The 17447-nt window shown below is 42.8% G+C and overlaps 1 protein-coding gene across 1 annotated transcript in view; it reads right to left on the bottom strand.

Moving 5' to 3' along the window:
* The window catches only part of LOC137425159 (E3 ubiquitin-protein ligase Rnf220), a 329803-nt gene that overhangs the window by 63876 nt on the left and 248480 nt on the right, over nucleotides 1-17447 (bottom strand). The window contains exons 5-6 of the mRNA XM_068113312.2: nucleotides 8989-9090; nucleotides 5087-5129 (exon numbers count right to left, since the gene is read on the bottom strand). Of these exons, the coding sequence (XP_067969413.1) occupies nucleotides 5087-5129; nucleotides 8989-9090 (145 nt within the window). The remainder of the gene's footprint in view (nucleotides 1-5086; nucleotides 5130-8988; nucleotides 9091-17447) is intronic.

Genomic DNA, 17447 nt, shown 5'->3' with positions numbered 1-17447 from the left:
TGGGAAGTGCTGGTGTTGTGACATTTTCAATCTAAAAGGTCTTTCCTTTGGAGCCCAGAATGGCTGACAACAAAAACAAGCTGTCACCGCCATCAGTACCAAATGGGTTTCTAAGAGAAGAGCTGCCGTTCAAAATGGCCTTGGAGACGCTACACGATGAGAAATGTTCATTTTCCGGCGCATCACTTGTCGTGGAAGCAGAAGCTCCTGGGACATCCCCTGACATGCATATGTACGGTACCTGATGTGCACAGCCTTTGTTTGGCCTATTTGCCCTAAAGTACATTCTTCATTAACCAATCCTTGTGGCTAATTTTCGTTCAAAAGTCATAAAAGCATTTAGGCTGACATTTTCCCTGAGCATTGTGCAAATGCTACGATGCAAGCGACGCTACATGAAATGCTTACGCACCGCACAAGTTCACCGAGGATATCATCTGCGTGACCATATTCCTGCCCACCGGAGGACCTTTCAGGCGACACATAAATGATTCAAAGTCAGTTATTTCCCTGCAGATTGCTTTAGCGTGAGTGCAGTCAATAGCAAGTTGCTTCGAGGCTGGTTTTCAGTCGGTTCGGCTGTCTCCGGATAATCAATAAGCAATATGAACTGTTAACACATGGGTAAATTTTAAGTCACCTCATTATACTGTGTCAATAGCGTTTCAAGGGCTTTCTCAATTTAGAGGTTCATATCCTTTAAATGGCACGAAGAACTGATAATTGGTAGCCATAAAAGTGGAATAAGGTAATGCTTTCTTAACACACCCAAGGATACCTTGCTCTTTTCCTGTATTAGCTGCCATTGGGTGCAGCAAGTGAAAATGAAGCAAATAGTTCCACTTGTGTGCGGAAGCCCATGCATTACCTAGATTACCTTTGGGGCCAAATTAGGTGTGATCAAGAGGGGCCTTTGATCCACACTTGCACAATGTGGCATAAATATCTGGCAACGGGTTTGTAATTGCTGCGGGTTATTTTAAAAAAATTGTTAATCCTGGATGTATGAGCGAACTCCTCAACTCCCACAATGCAAGTCAAAAGTTCATCGCCACTCCTTCATAATGGCAAATGCACCGGAAGTTCAGCCAAGCCTTCTTTCCCACAATTCCCGTCTAGCAGTTTGGATGAATATCAGGAATCAAGAGGCCTTGGCACGTGAAAAATGTCCGTCAGGTGTCGAGCCTTGCAGGCCGGTGTGCTGTTACGACATCAGCGCATGACTGTTATGCCACTTCCCATTTCACTTACAATCAGGCTGTGGGGCAGCTTGGTAAGAGTGACAACTTCATATGCGGGCCTCGCTCAATGAGACTCCAATGGGGAATCGGAAAATTATCTCTAATTTACAGGCCCAGGAACAGGCCCTAGGGCTTGGAGTGTTGATATCTCTTTAGTAAGCAGCTCCCACTCCCCATTCCCTTCTCCTCCCCCCACACACACAACTCCTCCCTTCCATCCCCACTACATTGTCTAGACACTTGTTTTAGAGAAACTCCCCATTCCCAGCAGCAGGCTCTGTAGCATCGATGACAAAATAGCCTCTTCCGCTCCTCGGTGTCATGTGATGGCTTAATTAGGCGGTGGAATTTTGCGTTATGATCTGTAATTAAAATTGCTCCCCACACTGCTCTTCTCCTACCCACCCAATATGCTCGTCCTTACTTGCTTGCCTCACTGAGGATAACAAGGGTGAAATGGTGACAGTTTGAGAAGTTCCCTGTGGTGTCTGTAGCCTTTGGTTCCTACTTGGTAATAGAATGAGTAGAGAGACATTTTCGAAATAAAATCTCAAGCCCATGAGCCACGTTATTATTCTTCTATCGCTTTCTGATCTTGAGATTACTGAGGCTTGTAAACTAACCACGTGGAAGCTCATTGTCTCCGAGTGAGGATCATGGCACAGCTGTAAGTAATCTACCAGCCATTGGAATTTTTGGAAAGAGACCTTTTTGCTGTAAAGCCAGAAACAAATAATACACCTGCCACTTGTACATTCTCAGGTGGTGGCAATGTGGTCTGCAACAGCCTCCCACCTGGCTAGGTACCCCCTTTTTACCACTTCACCTATTCCCACACCCACAGAATATGTATGCGTCTTCACTAACCCACGGGTGCTGAGGATTGCCGAGAAGCGGTGGTACCGTTCTTGAAGAACCATGACCATGACCATGATGACCATGGAGTAGCTACGGTGCTGGTGCTCCAAAAGAATACAAACAACCTTCAACTTTCCTCCATCCCCTCTAGAGATTGGTGGGCCCAGGTGATGTTGCAAAGCCATGTTCCCAGAGAACTTTGCTCATCTTTTCACTAAAGACTGCTATGGATACTCTGGCCTGTCCTTCTAGCTGAAAAAATATAGATCCTTTAACTTTACCTCCGTAATAGATCTCTGGGAGCATCCGGCTGACGGTGCCAAATAGCTTAGGTCCATTGGTTTTGCAACCATGTGATGCCAAGGCAGCAACAACAACAACAACAATTAACTCACATGTAGCAAACGTTTCTTAGTGCAAGTGCTCGACCCATCCCTATTGGCTCGACTCCATTTTTCTCCCATGTGTGGAATTACAAGGCTGTGTTTGGCCAACGGATCACTCTCCATCAATTTCAGGTGGTGGCTCAGTTTTATCTCACCATCCCCTGCACCTACCCATGACCTTTTCTATCCTATCCCTGTCTATGTATAGAACGCCCCACTGCAACCTTCCATTTCACAGCTGATGAATTAACCTTACCCCCATTGTGTTTAGCTATTCCATTAGCCTCGACATCTGCAAATAAAATGAAATAAATGCATTCTTTGTGGTTCGGCACTGCGAAGTTAAACCCGGAGCTTCCTAGTAGCAAAGTGCTAATTTGTGGTTTGTTTGATTTTTGTCTCTGCAGTCTGAAATCGTTTATCGGTTCATCAATTGCCTATTGCCCGTACTTGGCAATCCCTGGTAATTTGTGATGGCTATATTTCGAACAAGCTTCGCCCATTTTATCCACAGCGGTCTGCTTCAAGAACATGATGATTTCTTCCTTTGCAGCCATAAAGAGTCCCGGCAGCACCAGGGATGCTGGAATTTGTTCCAGAGTTTTGCTTATTAAAAAAAAAACAAAGCAAAGTGAGGATGTTGATCAATATCTTTTGAGGAAATGTGTCTTTTTAGAGTTGGCAACCGATATGCCAATTCTCATAATGACATGTTCCTCACTCCAATACACATGCTGAAAAAAAATCAAGATGGCGGCAAGTGAGATCACAAACAGGGTGGAACAGTGAATAATTATGAGATTTCTAGCCAATGAAACCATTGAGCAAGTTGAAATTTACAGATGACTGTGTGCACAGAGGGGTGATGATTGCTTGTCAATGACATCCCAATTTGACTGGCGTGTCATTTAAGGATGGACATGAAAATGGCCAGAAAGGAACCACATGCTGCAAACTAGAACGGCACTCGGTAGAGCGCATACCTCTGCCAGGCTGAACAGTTTATGTTTTGTATCCCACTGATAGGCCGGATTCAGACCTGAACCAAAACCGAAACATTTAGTCCTTGTCACACACACCCAACCGGTCCACCAAGTTTCGTCCAAATCCGTCCAAAACGTTATGAGATATCCTGCTATGTATAGTTTTTGGTCCTATCCCCCAATGGTGAAGAATCACTTAAAAATTCTAGTAGCCGGATCCGAATCCGGATCTTCACCAAAATCTAATCATTTCGTCCTTGTCTCACACGCTACCTCTCCGCCTAAATTCGTCCGAATCCGTCCATAACTTTTTTTTATATCCTGTTCACAGACAGACAAACAGACAGACAGGGGTGAAAACATAACCTCCATCCACCTTTGGTGGCGGAGGTAAAAACCGGCCACCATGATCAACAGCGTAAACATCCAGTGAGTTTAGGATTTCATTTTTACCGGCGTGAGAGCATTTGTTTGTCGTACTGATTCAGAAGCTAATATTAGTATTGGTATTTATGAGTCTGGTGCCCAGCACATGAAAGGCCCTCATCAAATTTGAGGCTCATTGAGTGACCAATTGGCCAAAGTATGACGGTGACATTATTTTGTAACTACTCGACGATCTACTTGAAGTTGCATTGCCTGTCGATATTCTGTGTGTCGCAATGTCTATGACCTCAAATATCATCCCACAATTCCCTTGCCTTAGCAATTCAATGCCATGTCCCAGGGTCATATTTTCCTCCATATCCCAAAGAACAATCATGCGTTTGGAACTCCATTTGCCAAATGTGTAACCAGGGTTGCAGGGCTTATAAAGTACTCAAGTATTTCTACAAGGCACTGCCAGACCAAGAAATAAAGACCTCTCTGCAGCACCAGATTTCATAGAAATTGTGACACATGAGAAGGACCAACCGTCTTCTCATAAGGTCGTAGCAGTGTGCCTTTTCATGCGAGATATTTGCTGCGTTTAAGAGGCCTGGTGCAGCTGCACTTCTTTACAGCGTTGACATTCCGGATAGGAAATAGACAGTGCGAGCAGTGTTCTTGCTTGTTAGAAGACACCAGCATGGAGTCGTTATGGTAGACAGTGCCTTGTAAAACACCTGTGGTTAGGTCACCACAAAAAACCTACCCTCCTGTGGATCACACAAGGAAAGAGCCTTTCCAACCTGTGCACTTGCGCGAGGAAGGCCTTGTAATGGAGTGAAATAGGAAGGGGGCAAGAGCGTGGCAAAGCAATGCGGTGGGTGCCTCCATCTGCCACATGCATAATGCGGTTTTAAATCATGGTATGCAGATGAAAAGGCTTTCCGAAATAGCACGTCGAATTCCCAGGCTGTCTGCAAGCGTGCAAATTTAAGAGGCCTACATCTGTGATCGTTGCTTTCTTCCCGTATGAAGAGCATGACTTACTCAGACAGGGTTTCTCCCCAAAGCTACGATTTCTAAATAATTATAATCATCTTATGATTAACCGGGTTACGGAAGAAAAAATAAAATTGCACAAATTGCCGAACAAGTAGCACAACCTGAGGGGTTTGCTGTCAAAATGTGGCATTGAGGCCTAGTAACTGCATGGTGACGCACACAAGCCTCTAATTATTAACCAACGTACCGTTGAGTCTTGACTGTCGGTTCGCCCGAACCCGCAAGAAAGTCTACAAAAAAAAAAGAGGACAATTATATAAAGAAACAGTATTACAAATAATTGACATATTTGGGGAAAATTACTTGACCAGACCATTAATCGAACACAGGCCTCTGGTGAACCGTACCCGTGCTCTGAGGAACATGGGTCCGGTTCACCAGAGGACCTCGGTCCGTTTCCTGGGCTGGACGTGTAATTTTCCCACATAGGTCAATTTTAAAAAAGAAGAGGAAAAGGCAAAGCATTGACATTGACATTTTTTGGTTAAAAAAGATTGGCATTTTTGGCATTTTTGGCATATTTTTTAGCATTTTTGGCATTTTCTGGCATTTTAAAGCATTTTTGGCATTTTGCATTGACATTTTTTGGCAAAAAAAAGAAAAGAATAATATAGTCACATGGTGCAATATCATTCCTCCATATACGAATCATTTATGGCATGCATCCGCTCCAGCTTGGATGACGATGTAGGCCATAAAAAAGCAAATCCTTAAATACTTTCAAATGATCTCCATTTGGAGTTTTATATAAATCAAGGAAAGGGCGAGAGGTACGCTAAAGGCCAGTGCAGATCTCTTGCTAGCAAATTACTCCCTTATTCAGCGATGTGTGCCATTAAATATGCAACATTTAATTTCAAAAAGAATCACTCAGCGCCATTGGGAATGAAGTGCGTGTTTATATGCCACATACTTTGAAGTTCACGCGGTGCTCAAGTCAAGAGCGGTAATTTAACAAAGCCACATTGAATGTTCTACAACAGCCGCGGAGGAGCACAGAACGCACAATCGAACAAGATTTGTAACCGCATCATCTCTACCCCCAGAAGCTTTGCCTGAGCTACTGCGGCAATACTTGCATGTAGTTGTAAACATTCCAATGCATTATGAAGATTATATTTGCTATTCGTTACTATTATGAGAAGAGGAAATATTCAGAAGCAACTGTTTACGATTGCCCCCTGAACCACGCACAAACTCATCCATCGCTACACTTGTGCATTTGAGAAGTTTCAAACTTAATTTTAGTGGCTTGATTAAGGACATTTATTGGGACTAGCAGGGTACCCATTCCAAGGAGCCACAACACGTTCTTCTGACACATCCTTTTATTTGGGAGGTGTATAGTCAACAGACCACTGACTCAACTGCTCACGAACAAAGAAAAAACTAGAACGGGCACTCGGTAGAGCGCATACCTTCGCCGCAGCTACTGTTCTGTACTTGGCATGGGAGTGTAGGGAACAGAACAGTGAACAGTTTGGTGCTGATTTCATGCAAATCGGATAAGAATTGACCGAGTTATGACAAAAAACGCACATTTTGCAAGGTCGTGACCCCCCTGACCTTTAACCCCCAACCGCTAACAAGGGTAATGTCTTCACTGGGTCATGTCGTATATCACAAGATCGGGCATTGAATTCTGAACATTTTGGCATTAGTTGCATGCCAATTGGATAAAAATTGACCGCGCTATGGTAAAAATACGATTTTGACCTTTTCGTGACCTTGACCTTGACCTTTGACCCGATTGCTCCCAAAATCTAATCAAATGTGTCCCGTATAATAACCAATCATCCCACCAAATTTCATGCAATTCGGTTGAATACTTTTTGAGTTATGCGAATAACATACACACACACACACAGACATACAAATAAATACACAGCGATCAAAACATAACCTTCCGCTTTTGCGAAGGTAATAATCTGGGTTATGTACGTGAAACAAAAACATGTGTACTGATTATGCGAATTTATATACCTGGGATAATACCAAAATTTCATCGTGGTTATATACCTGGGATAATTCAAATTGCACCCCTCCTCCTCTCCCCACTTCCTCCCAAAAGAAAGAAAATGGCCAGATGGGAGAAATGTTTTTTTTCCAAAACTTGATGGAATCAAGTGTGCCTCCAACTTCGACAGGGTGTCCTCATTATCCCCTGAAAGTTTCAGCTTCCTAGGTCAAATACTCTTGGAGGAGAAGATGATACATACATAATACATACATATACATACATATACATATACATATGTACATACAAACATACATACATAAATACATAAATGCATGCATACATACACATACATACATACATACATACATGCATACAAACAAACTTACATTTATGTATGTATGGATACATACATGATACATAAAAACAAACTTACATACAGACATACATACACACATACATACATACATACACACATACACACATACATACACACAATAAATACACATATACACACATACATATGTACATACATACATACATACATACATACATACATATATACATACACACATACATACACACATAAACACATACATACATACATACATACATACATACATACATACATATACACACATACATATGTACATGCATACATACAAACTTACATACACACATACATACATACATACATAATTACACACATACATACAGTACATACATACATAGATGCATACATACATACATACACATACACACACACACATAAATATGTACATACATACACATATACACACATACATATGTACATACATACATACACAATTACACACATACATACGCACATACACATACATACAGTACATACATACATACATACACATATACACACATACATACATACATACACAATTACACACATACATATACATACATACATACATACATACATACATACATACATACACAATTACACACATACATACGCACATACACACATACATAAATACATACATACATACATACATACGCACATACATAAATACATACATAAATACATACATACATACAAACTTACATACACACATACATACACATACATACATACATACATACGCACATACATAAATACATACATAAATACATACATACATACAAACTTACATACACACATACATACAGTACATACATACATACATACATACACAATTACACACATACATATACATACATACATACATACATACATACATACATACACAATTACACACATACATACGCACATACACACATACATAAATACATACATACATACATACATAAATACATACATACATACAAACTTACATACACACATACATACACATACATACACACATACATACACACATACATACATACACACACACATACATACACACATACACACATACATACACACATACACACATACATACATACAAACATACATACTTTCACTCCAATATATATATATATACATATACGAGTAGATTACAGTAAAATTCCCTTTTGCTGGTCACGAAGAGGTCAGAAAACTTACTTGAAAGTAAAATGTATTTTCACTGCAGATAGGTGCCTGTAAGCTAACAATTTACTCATCCTGTTGTGCATACCCGTATCATCTGGATTTATAGTTTTTGTGTTTGTAATATTGTGCCAACTTATAGCTGTTGTGTTGGATAGCCAGAAATGAATTAGTTAGCCATGAGACAGACGCTCACCCTAAGTAGGCCTGGCTAGTCCAAGTATACCTGCATTTGCTTACAGTACTTATTCAGAATCAGAAATCCGTAAGCTAAATTGATGATGTCCTAATTTCAAAAGCTTACAGTTATCAGGGAAAGGCCAAAGTCCTTGACGTCGATTGACTTTGTAAAATGATAACAACAACACCACAAGGATTTTTATCTATTAGGATTCTGGGCACCAGAGCAACACGTGATAAACCATAAATATCGTCTGTGTCGAGGAGTCGAACGATTGAAAAAGACAATGTGTATCTGGTGGAATTTAAGCCGTCTGGAAATTTAATTGCGAAACCTTATGGACCACGTGGTGCATGACCTGCCTGTTAAGTTTAGGGCAAGGGGCTTTATGAGCAGATGCACCTGGTAACGATCCGAAAGCTGCACATCTTCCGAGGAGATGGGAGAGAGCGATGGAAGTTCTCCATCACGCCGGCGGTCGTTAGATGAGCACGGGGAGGGCTGCTGGAGGTGGGGATGGGTTGGGATTAGATGAACATCATCGCATTACCTCCATAGCTCGAATACAGAGATTGTACACATTCATAGATTGTTTTTTTCCCCATGATCACTGATTGGAGGGATGGATGCATGAGTGGAAAGAAGGATGGATGAGTGGAAGGAGGGATGGACGGATCTCTGGAAGAAATCGTATTGTTGGCTGCGGAATTTAACGCAAGATGACCTGGATCAATTCCTACGACGAGGAGCAATGCGCTGAATCCCCTCCAACAATTGGCCGTGGTGCTTTGATTCTATGCCACTGCATCATTTCAATTGGATGACAGAGATGTGGGCGGAGTTTCACTGGTTAATCGGCTGTTTCGAAGCGCACAACTACACGGCTGTTTATCTCCCTTCGTAAATTGCTGTTTAGACGTGTGTTTTGCTGTTTGGTACAACAATGTTTTTTATCAGCGTTTAAGGATTAGGCGTGTGTTAGCAAGAGGCTAGCTAAACGCCTTTCGTAAATTTGGCCCTTATGTTTTGAAGGACATTATAAAGGACACAAACAACAGGCACGTATAACTAATGTAACGTGTTAAAATTGGGCGATGTAATGGAAACTGGGGAAAGAGGCGGTAAAACCCGAAATTTATTTATTTACACGACTTTTGCAATCTTTATCTATCTATAATTCCATTAATCTCTGTGTGTATGTGTGTATGTGTGTATGTGTGTATGTGTGTATGTGTGTATGTGTGTATGTGTGTATGTTTGTCTGTGACCGCTGTTTCTCGACAACTACCGGTCCGATATACTTGAAACTTGCCAGGTATATTGCTGGGGACCCGAGGATGTGCCTTTTCAAGGTTTCATATTAATCGGAGAAGTAGTTACCGAGCTATGGCGATTTCTTTACCAAACACTGCAAGCCGTTCGCTTTGGACCAAACCATTGCATGTAAATAGAGGGGGGGGGGGGGTTCTGTGGTCGTTGCGAATGGACCAAACCATTCATGTAAATAGAGGGGGGGGGGGGGGGGTTCTGTGGTCGTTACTGCCATGTGGTTTCAAAGTTTTTTTTTGTTGTTGTTGTTTGCACGCATGTTTTTTTGCACCCACGTACGGGCACGCCCTAGGATGTTTACACACACACACCCCTACACAAATTTTTTTTTTTTTTTTTTTTTGGCAAGGAACGGGCACCCACGTACGGGCACGTCCTAGCTTATATATAGTACGGGCATGCCCTAGTATTATTTAAATTGATTAGATAAATGAATACTGTAGAACACAAATCACCTTCTTAATACTTCCAAGAACCTGCAGTTTTGCAGTACTTGGACGTGTTCTACAGAGTGGTGTATAAGACTGCTTCAATAGTGCTAAACTTCCGGAATTTTTTGTACAATGTTTAAAATCACTATTTATTTAAATTGAAGCATATACCTGAACACTGCGTGGTGTATCGTGTTCTATGAACTCTCTCGTTGTAAGTGGAAATGTTTCTGTTCTCATTATCTTTCATTTATGGGCATCAGTTTGAGTTTGCACCAGATGCTGGACACATTACTGCTCCTGACTCAGTGATACAACTCCCTGAACTTCAGAATGCAGGTCACAGCGATTTGTGGACACCAACCATATCCTCGCAAAAGTAATGGGACACATGCCATTTGTCTGTGTGTCGCCATTTTTCTCAGATATGGCTGAACGGACCTTCGTCAAACTTTCAGAGGTTCATCAGTGAGTGCCGATGAGTGTTTTGGTCCAATAAACTTTTAAAAAATAAATACATTTTAAAAAGTTCGATTTATGGTGCCTAAGTGTCTGATTTTATGATCGCTCTTTGGTGTTTGCGCCTTTGTAGCTTCGTGAAAGGTGATATTAAATGATTCCTGATGTGTGTGTGTGTGTGTTTAATATTATAATAATAAATACAAATTTTCCTTAGTTGGTGTAGGAAAGTTTATTAGGCACCCACAAAAAATAGAAAAAAAACCCCAAATTGATTTGTTCCAAATGCCAACAGGATTATAACATCACCGGGCAACGGCAGCTACTCCAGCTCGTTAATTATATCTTGAAGGGCCTCTCCATGCCCAAATCGCAGCCTGTCTTACCAAAACACCTGCCATTTCTCAAACAGTCCGGTACGTGTCCCATAGTTATTTTGGATTTTGCGGCCGTTATTGTCCAGTCTGTATATATGACAACCTAATAAATCCCAAGAATCTTTTCATCAGACTTGAAAAACATGCGGTACCTGCACTTATTGATTCACAAAATCTGTCATTTTCGATCACTTCATGAGGAGTCGCGAGAATCATGCAATCACTCTTGTGATCAATCGCTGAATTGCCTTTCCAGCGAAGCCGATTTCACTTATTTTATAACAGTAGGATGCTTTTGATGGGTTGAGCAAGATATAATATTGAGTGCTTGCTCACCCCCAAATTCCTGGCATCCACTCTCAGGTTGGAATTGTGCTCGAAACACTGATTTGAATGAAGCCAAACCTACTACGGTTAGGTTCACTTGAGAACGCATCATGCTGTACGTCAACACGAGAAGTCCGTTAATACCGATGGACCCTGTGAGGAACGACGTACACCTCAATAGTATTTATTGGTCATGTGGACACCCAGTTCCATGCCAGTCAGTCTTGTCCAGACACAGGGAAATCACAGTCTGTCTAGTGAAGGCAAGGCAGATGTGTGGGCCCGGCTTTGATTCCCAACACAATCGGAAAAATCGAGTTCATTGCTGGCATCTTGACCAGATTCCAATCTCCTGCCCAAATGAGCTCCAGGTTCCACGGTCATTGGGCCTGGCTGGCTAGTTCGTGAAAGACTTGGAAAAAAACACCCCATTGTGCCAACCACAAGATGGAACTTAATTAATTGTTGTCATTAAAGTACAACTACTGCTACTGCAAGAATTATAATTTCGTTTGATACTTCAATGAATATCTTTGAAATACAGCTCCATGACATCACAATGTCATTTGTGATGGGTAACCCTAACCCTAACCCTAACCGTAACCCTAACCCTAACAAGTTCCATGACATCACAATGTCATTTGTGATGGGTAACCCTAACCCTAACCCTAACCGTAACCCTAACCCTAACAAGTTCCATGATATCACAATGTCATTTGTGATGGATAACCCTAACCCTAACCCTAACCGTAACCCTAACCCTAACAAGTTCCATGACATCACAATGTCATTTGTGATGGGTAACCCTAACCCTAACCCTAACCGTAACCCTAACCCTAACAAGTTCCATGACATCACAATGTCATTTGTGATGGGTAACCCTAACCCTAACCCTAACCGTAACCCTAACCCTAACAAGTTCCATGATATCACAATGTCATTTGTGATGGATAACCCTAACCCTAACCCTAACCCTAACCCTAACCCTAACAAGTTCCATGACATCACAATGTCATTTGTGACGGATAACCCTACCCCTAACCCTAACCCTAACAACCCTAACCCTAACCCTAATCTTAACCCTAATCCTAACCCTAACCCTAACACTAACCCTAACCCTAACACAAAATGTTCTGCTTCAGGGTTATTGAGCCGACAAACTTGTTTGTATTAAGAAATAAAAAAAACAATGTCACGGCACAGGTCACCGTGGAGATGGATGAGAAATCCTTTGGCAGATCCAAAGAAAGCAGAAATCTTCATTGTCTAAGGATTGAAAAATAAAGACCTTCAACGTGATGTGAAAAAGAAAGAAGAAAACCCACACCAGTGGCTGCTTTTCAAAGTGTACCTAAACATGTGTATCCACAGTGGAACGGTTTCAAACTTCATCAACCCAATGAGTAATTACAGCCGGCAGTGCAAATTGATTAGCTCCGTGGCTGCAAACCATCGGATTCCATCAACGCTCATGGATTCTCCTTCTCCGCTCCTCAGGAAGCACAAATCCCCGGCATCCGAAGTCGATATGACATCTCTTTTGTCCGCCGCTCGCAGGGACCCCCACTGACAGTTTATGAGAGTGTAATTTAGTGTTCTAAAGGCTCAGCTTGAGTGCTCGTGCTCCGGCGTGCGTGCTTAATGTAAATGAAACCCAGTGATGGAAGCGCAGAATCCGGACCGCACTTTCATACGCGAGTGCGGTATCGTCTCCGCGGACGCCCCGCGGGCGGTCGGCCGATACCGACGACGAAACGAGGTGTGGGAGACGCGATGGGAGATGAGCAAACTGTGCCAAGAAATAATATCTTTCGAGTTGCTCCTGAAAACGGCATCGAAGTAATGCCAGGAGCCACCGCACCTATTTATTAGTATTGGTGGCAGAGATGGGATAGCTTGGCGGAGAGGGGCAAAAATGGAGAAAACTACAAATGAACAAATAAAAAGAAGGGAGGATAATAGGAGAGAGAAGAGAGGTTAGTGGATTGTAGGATGAATGGGGAGACAGGAGAATTAAGTTTGTGAGGGCTAATGAGGAAAGGGAAGAGAGATATTGAAAGCACTTTCAGGTGTACGTGTATATAATGTGGGAATGGGGACGGTGAGGTGGTGTAAAGGGATTGGGTGGCAGGGGGTTCAAAAATTCTACCATATTTGTGGAAATAATAAATAAATGCCACCGATATTACTGTTCGCAACATTGATCTAGGGCTCATGAAGGGGCTTGTACATGCATCACATCCTTCATGAAGATGTTTCATAGTCGACATCTGTGAACATGAAGTACGATGATGTTCGTAGTCAATGGATGAAGCAACACGGCATGGGAAGGAAGATTTGAACCTGGTATCCCAACATTATGAGCTCGTGTTCAGATGGGATGAACACCGAACAGGCGAGCCTCATGACCCGCATCAACACAAAATATCGTGTTAGGACTTGTGCGTGTGCAGGGACAGTAAGGGCAAACCCGAAGAGAGTGCAATTTGCCCACACACGCATATACTGTGTGTGTGTGTGTGTGTGTGTGTGTGTGTGTGTGTGTGTGTGTGTGTGTGTGTGTGTGTGTGTGTGTGTGTGTTAGAAGAGGCATAGGCAACCAAAATATACAACTAAACTCTACACCACCAGTTTGTAACAACTAACAAAGAGTGAACTTGGCCTCAAACAACATTTCGTCCATGGTCCTCAAACTTCCTAAAGCCTGAAAGTCCATTTCCAGCCCAGAGCCGTTTTTATATCCAATTCACAACTCATTTCAGGCCAGGACATTAGAAGTATGGAATTTTTAAGATGTCAGGTTAAAGCCATTCCATCATCATTGGAGTTCTGCTCCTTCCTACATCGCAACTGGCGTGATCTCATAATTATATGGATGTGCCAAAGCGGTTATGCAAGCATTTCCACTTTGGGTGGCCACTTTCCTCCTTTCCAGGTTCTCTCACAGATCCATACTTGGCAAGCATGGTATGTATGCCAATATCCTCACTGTAAGGCTTTTCTCCTGCGGCGGACTGAAAAATAATGTGTGTGTGTGTGTGTGTGTGTGTGTGTGTGTGTGTGTGTGTGTGTGTGTGTGTGTGTGTGTGTGTGTGTGTGTGTACGATGTATGTATGTACGTATTATGTAATGTTTACAGTTAAAGGTATTTTCAGCTGAAGTTGCATTTTGCAGTGTGCGGAGCCTGTGTAAGACAGAACCGCACACTGCAACAGCAGGTCAACCAGCCAACTTTTGGGTTTTTTTTTTAACAGTGCCAGCCGATTACTTGGGAATCAATCCAGGGACATGTTTCTGGCTCACTGGTCTTCATCCGCGTGGAGTGGATTACCCTCAGAACTGTTGCAGCAATTGCTGCTGAAAGACAAGATGTAACAGTCACCATTCCATTAAAGAGGTATTATTTGATCGGCATGTATGTATGTAGGTATACATGTAGGTATTCATGTGTGTGTGTGTGTGTGTGTGTGTGTCTCTGTGTGTGACACACACACACACACACAGATAGGGAAATTTCTGGTTCTGTCAGTCATGGACGTACATAAATTTTCAGGTCAGATCAGTCTTTTGGGAATGCCATTGGCAACATGTAACCCAGTGCTACCTGCCGCATGGTCGGGTTGTCGGTGACTAAACCGACACCCCTCACTTGCTTTGCTTGTGGTGAGGGCGATTGTGACCTGCCAGGACCAAACACAACACCAGGCAAAGGGCGGATGAGCTCCCGAGAGAGCCAACGGCCACCCAGTAAGGAGATGGTGTGTCCTAAAAAAACACCCATCCGGTTTGGACCGGTTCAAGTCATACCAAAGACTTTAAAAATGGTACCTGCTACTTCCTTGCTTGAAAAGGATAGAGCACGGACAATCCCCTTCATTTGGCATCCAAGGGGAGGAGGAAATTCCTCTTAAGGAAATGCCCCACTGAGTACGGTGAGAAAAGCAGCGCCATTGTTATGACGTCGCTGGTACCCAGAGTATCCTGGGAAGTGCCGGAAGTGAGGGTAGTGACGGCACTTCCCCCAAGCTCAGTGGCTGTGTTAAGTGTTTATCTCATCAGTGTGTGTGTGTGTGTGTGTGTGCGTGTGTGTCAACTCTATTACGAGCCTTAGCCCAAGTATAGAAAAAAAATTGCTTTTCTTCTGATATATGAAAGGTGTTCTAATTCCAATCGGTATATGTTAGGCATCGCTTGCGTCAAGCAGAATGGGCAATGCACTCGAGAGACTAAACGGCTTTAGGGGACATACCCTGAAACATCCTGGCTAAAGCATGAGTATCCACAACAGCTTGAGTCAAAACAAGATTGTCCAAGTAAACAGTCAACCGTTGTCAAGAACACTCGAGGCAAACAGTGTTTCTCAAGATAGCCCTAAGAGGCTTTGTTTTTCTGTAGTCATTCAGCCGATCATTATCCCAGCTTTCATGTCCTTTAAGTTGTTCCTCGGCCTTTACTCTCTGCCTCTGATCCAGTAACCGAGTGGATGACGTGTGTGAGGCCCTCGGCTGCTCTCCACATCAAATGCACAGCTGTCTCACTAGCCTAGTGCGTACATGAACATTTTGATGGCTTACTCCTTGAGATTTCCTTAACTCCCCTCATTCTGTCCAACCCCACAAATGAGTCCGTGGAACCTGAGCAGCGCAACACCTGCCCGTTCAAACAAAAATTTCCTTTTCAGCTGCGCCGAAGAAGAATGAAAGCTGATAGCTTCAGACTTTTTCTCAAGTCGGACGTGAAAATACTTTCGCCATTCTTTCTCGCGCGGAGATCTCTCTGTTCGTCAAGTTGATGGAATTGTTCAAATAGCAAGATCGCTTGGGCCTTAGTTTGGTCGGTGTTCACCTCCAGCTGTTTGGTGATGGATTTGACTTCTGGCAGATGCAACGTGAGCAAGCGGTGTTGTGTCATAGAGCAAGCCATCCGACAAAGATGGTGTTCTTCCGGCTGGTCCAGTGAAAGACCACCTGAGAGTCTTTCAGAAATGCTTCAGACCTTGGGGTTGTTCAGCCATGGCCACTTGGAGCCTGTGAGTTGCCTAGCATTAGTCAAGTAAATGGATATGATGTGTTAACGGACAAGCAAAGCGAATTGAAGAGATAATGGGATATGCTCACAATATAGAAATAGTCTACATAAGCTTCCTGGTTTTTTTGTTTGTTTTTTTTGTTTACAAGATCGAGGTTCGTGTAAGATCTAACATTAATGACAAAAAAAAAACAAACGGACACATAAGACGAAACAAAGGGAGCGGGAGACAAGATGGGGAGAGAGGGGGAAGCACACAAGTACAACATTTGAGAGCAGGGACATCGGGAGATCTGTGGGAGGGAGAGGGCTTGAGGGGAGAAGGCGTGGGAGGGGGGCTGGGGGATTGGAGAGGTAAAAAAAACACATGGACACAGCTAGGACTTCCAGGAAATAAGTCGGTATTTCCAAAAAGTGGATCTGGGGTGAATTAACGGAGGTAGAAAAGATCAAGGTTTTGGATGGGGGAAGATAAGAGATGGTGGTGAACAGCTGTTTTAAAGACCTGGAGGGATGATTGGGATTGAAGAGAGTGAGGGAGTTTGTTCCAGAGGCAGGAGTAAAGAGGAATGAAGGAGTGAAGGTGAGCAGAGACTCTTGATTTTGGCAATTTCTCCAGAAGAGGGTTGCAGGCAGATCTTGTGCGACCTGTAGGAATATTTGGGGGACAGAGCACAGAGAGAGCTGGGGGAGCAAGGCCGGAGAGGAGTCGGTAGAAGACAGAAAGACCACCAACCTGCCTGCGGTGAGAAGCATTCAAGTGAATTCAAGTGATTCAAGGTGCCCTTGATAAATACTGTATCAAGTATTTATTTAATTTCAGAGCATGCATGCAGGAGATGTTAATAACCATGCCGAAAGGAAGCTGAGTAAATGTAAGTTTTACCTTTCATCGACTGCAGGACTTCAA

This window comes from Myxine glutinosa, chromosome 1, assembly GCF_964187855.1.
Source record: "Myxine glutinosa chromosome 1, kmMyxGlut1.1, whole genome shotgun sequence".
NCBI classification, from domain to species: Eukaryota; Metazoa; Chordata; class Myxini; order Myxiniformes; family Myxinidae; genus Myxine; species Myxine glutinosa.
This window is presented reverse-complemented; position numbering and strand designations above follow the sequence as displayed.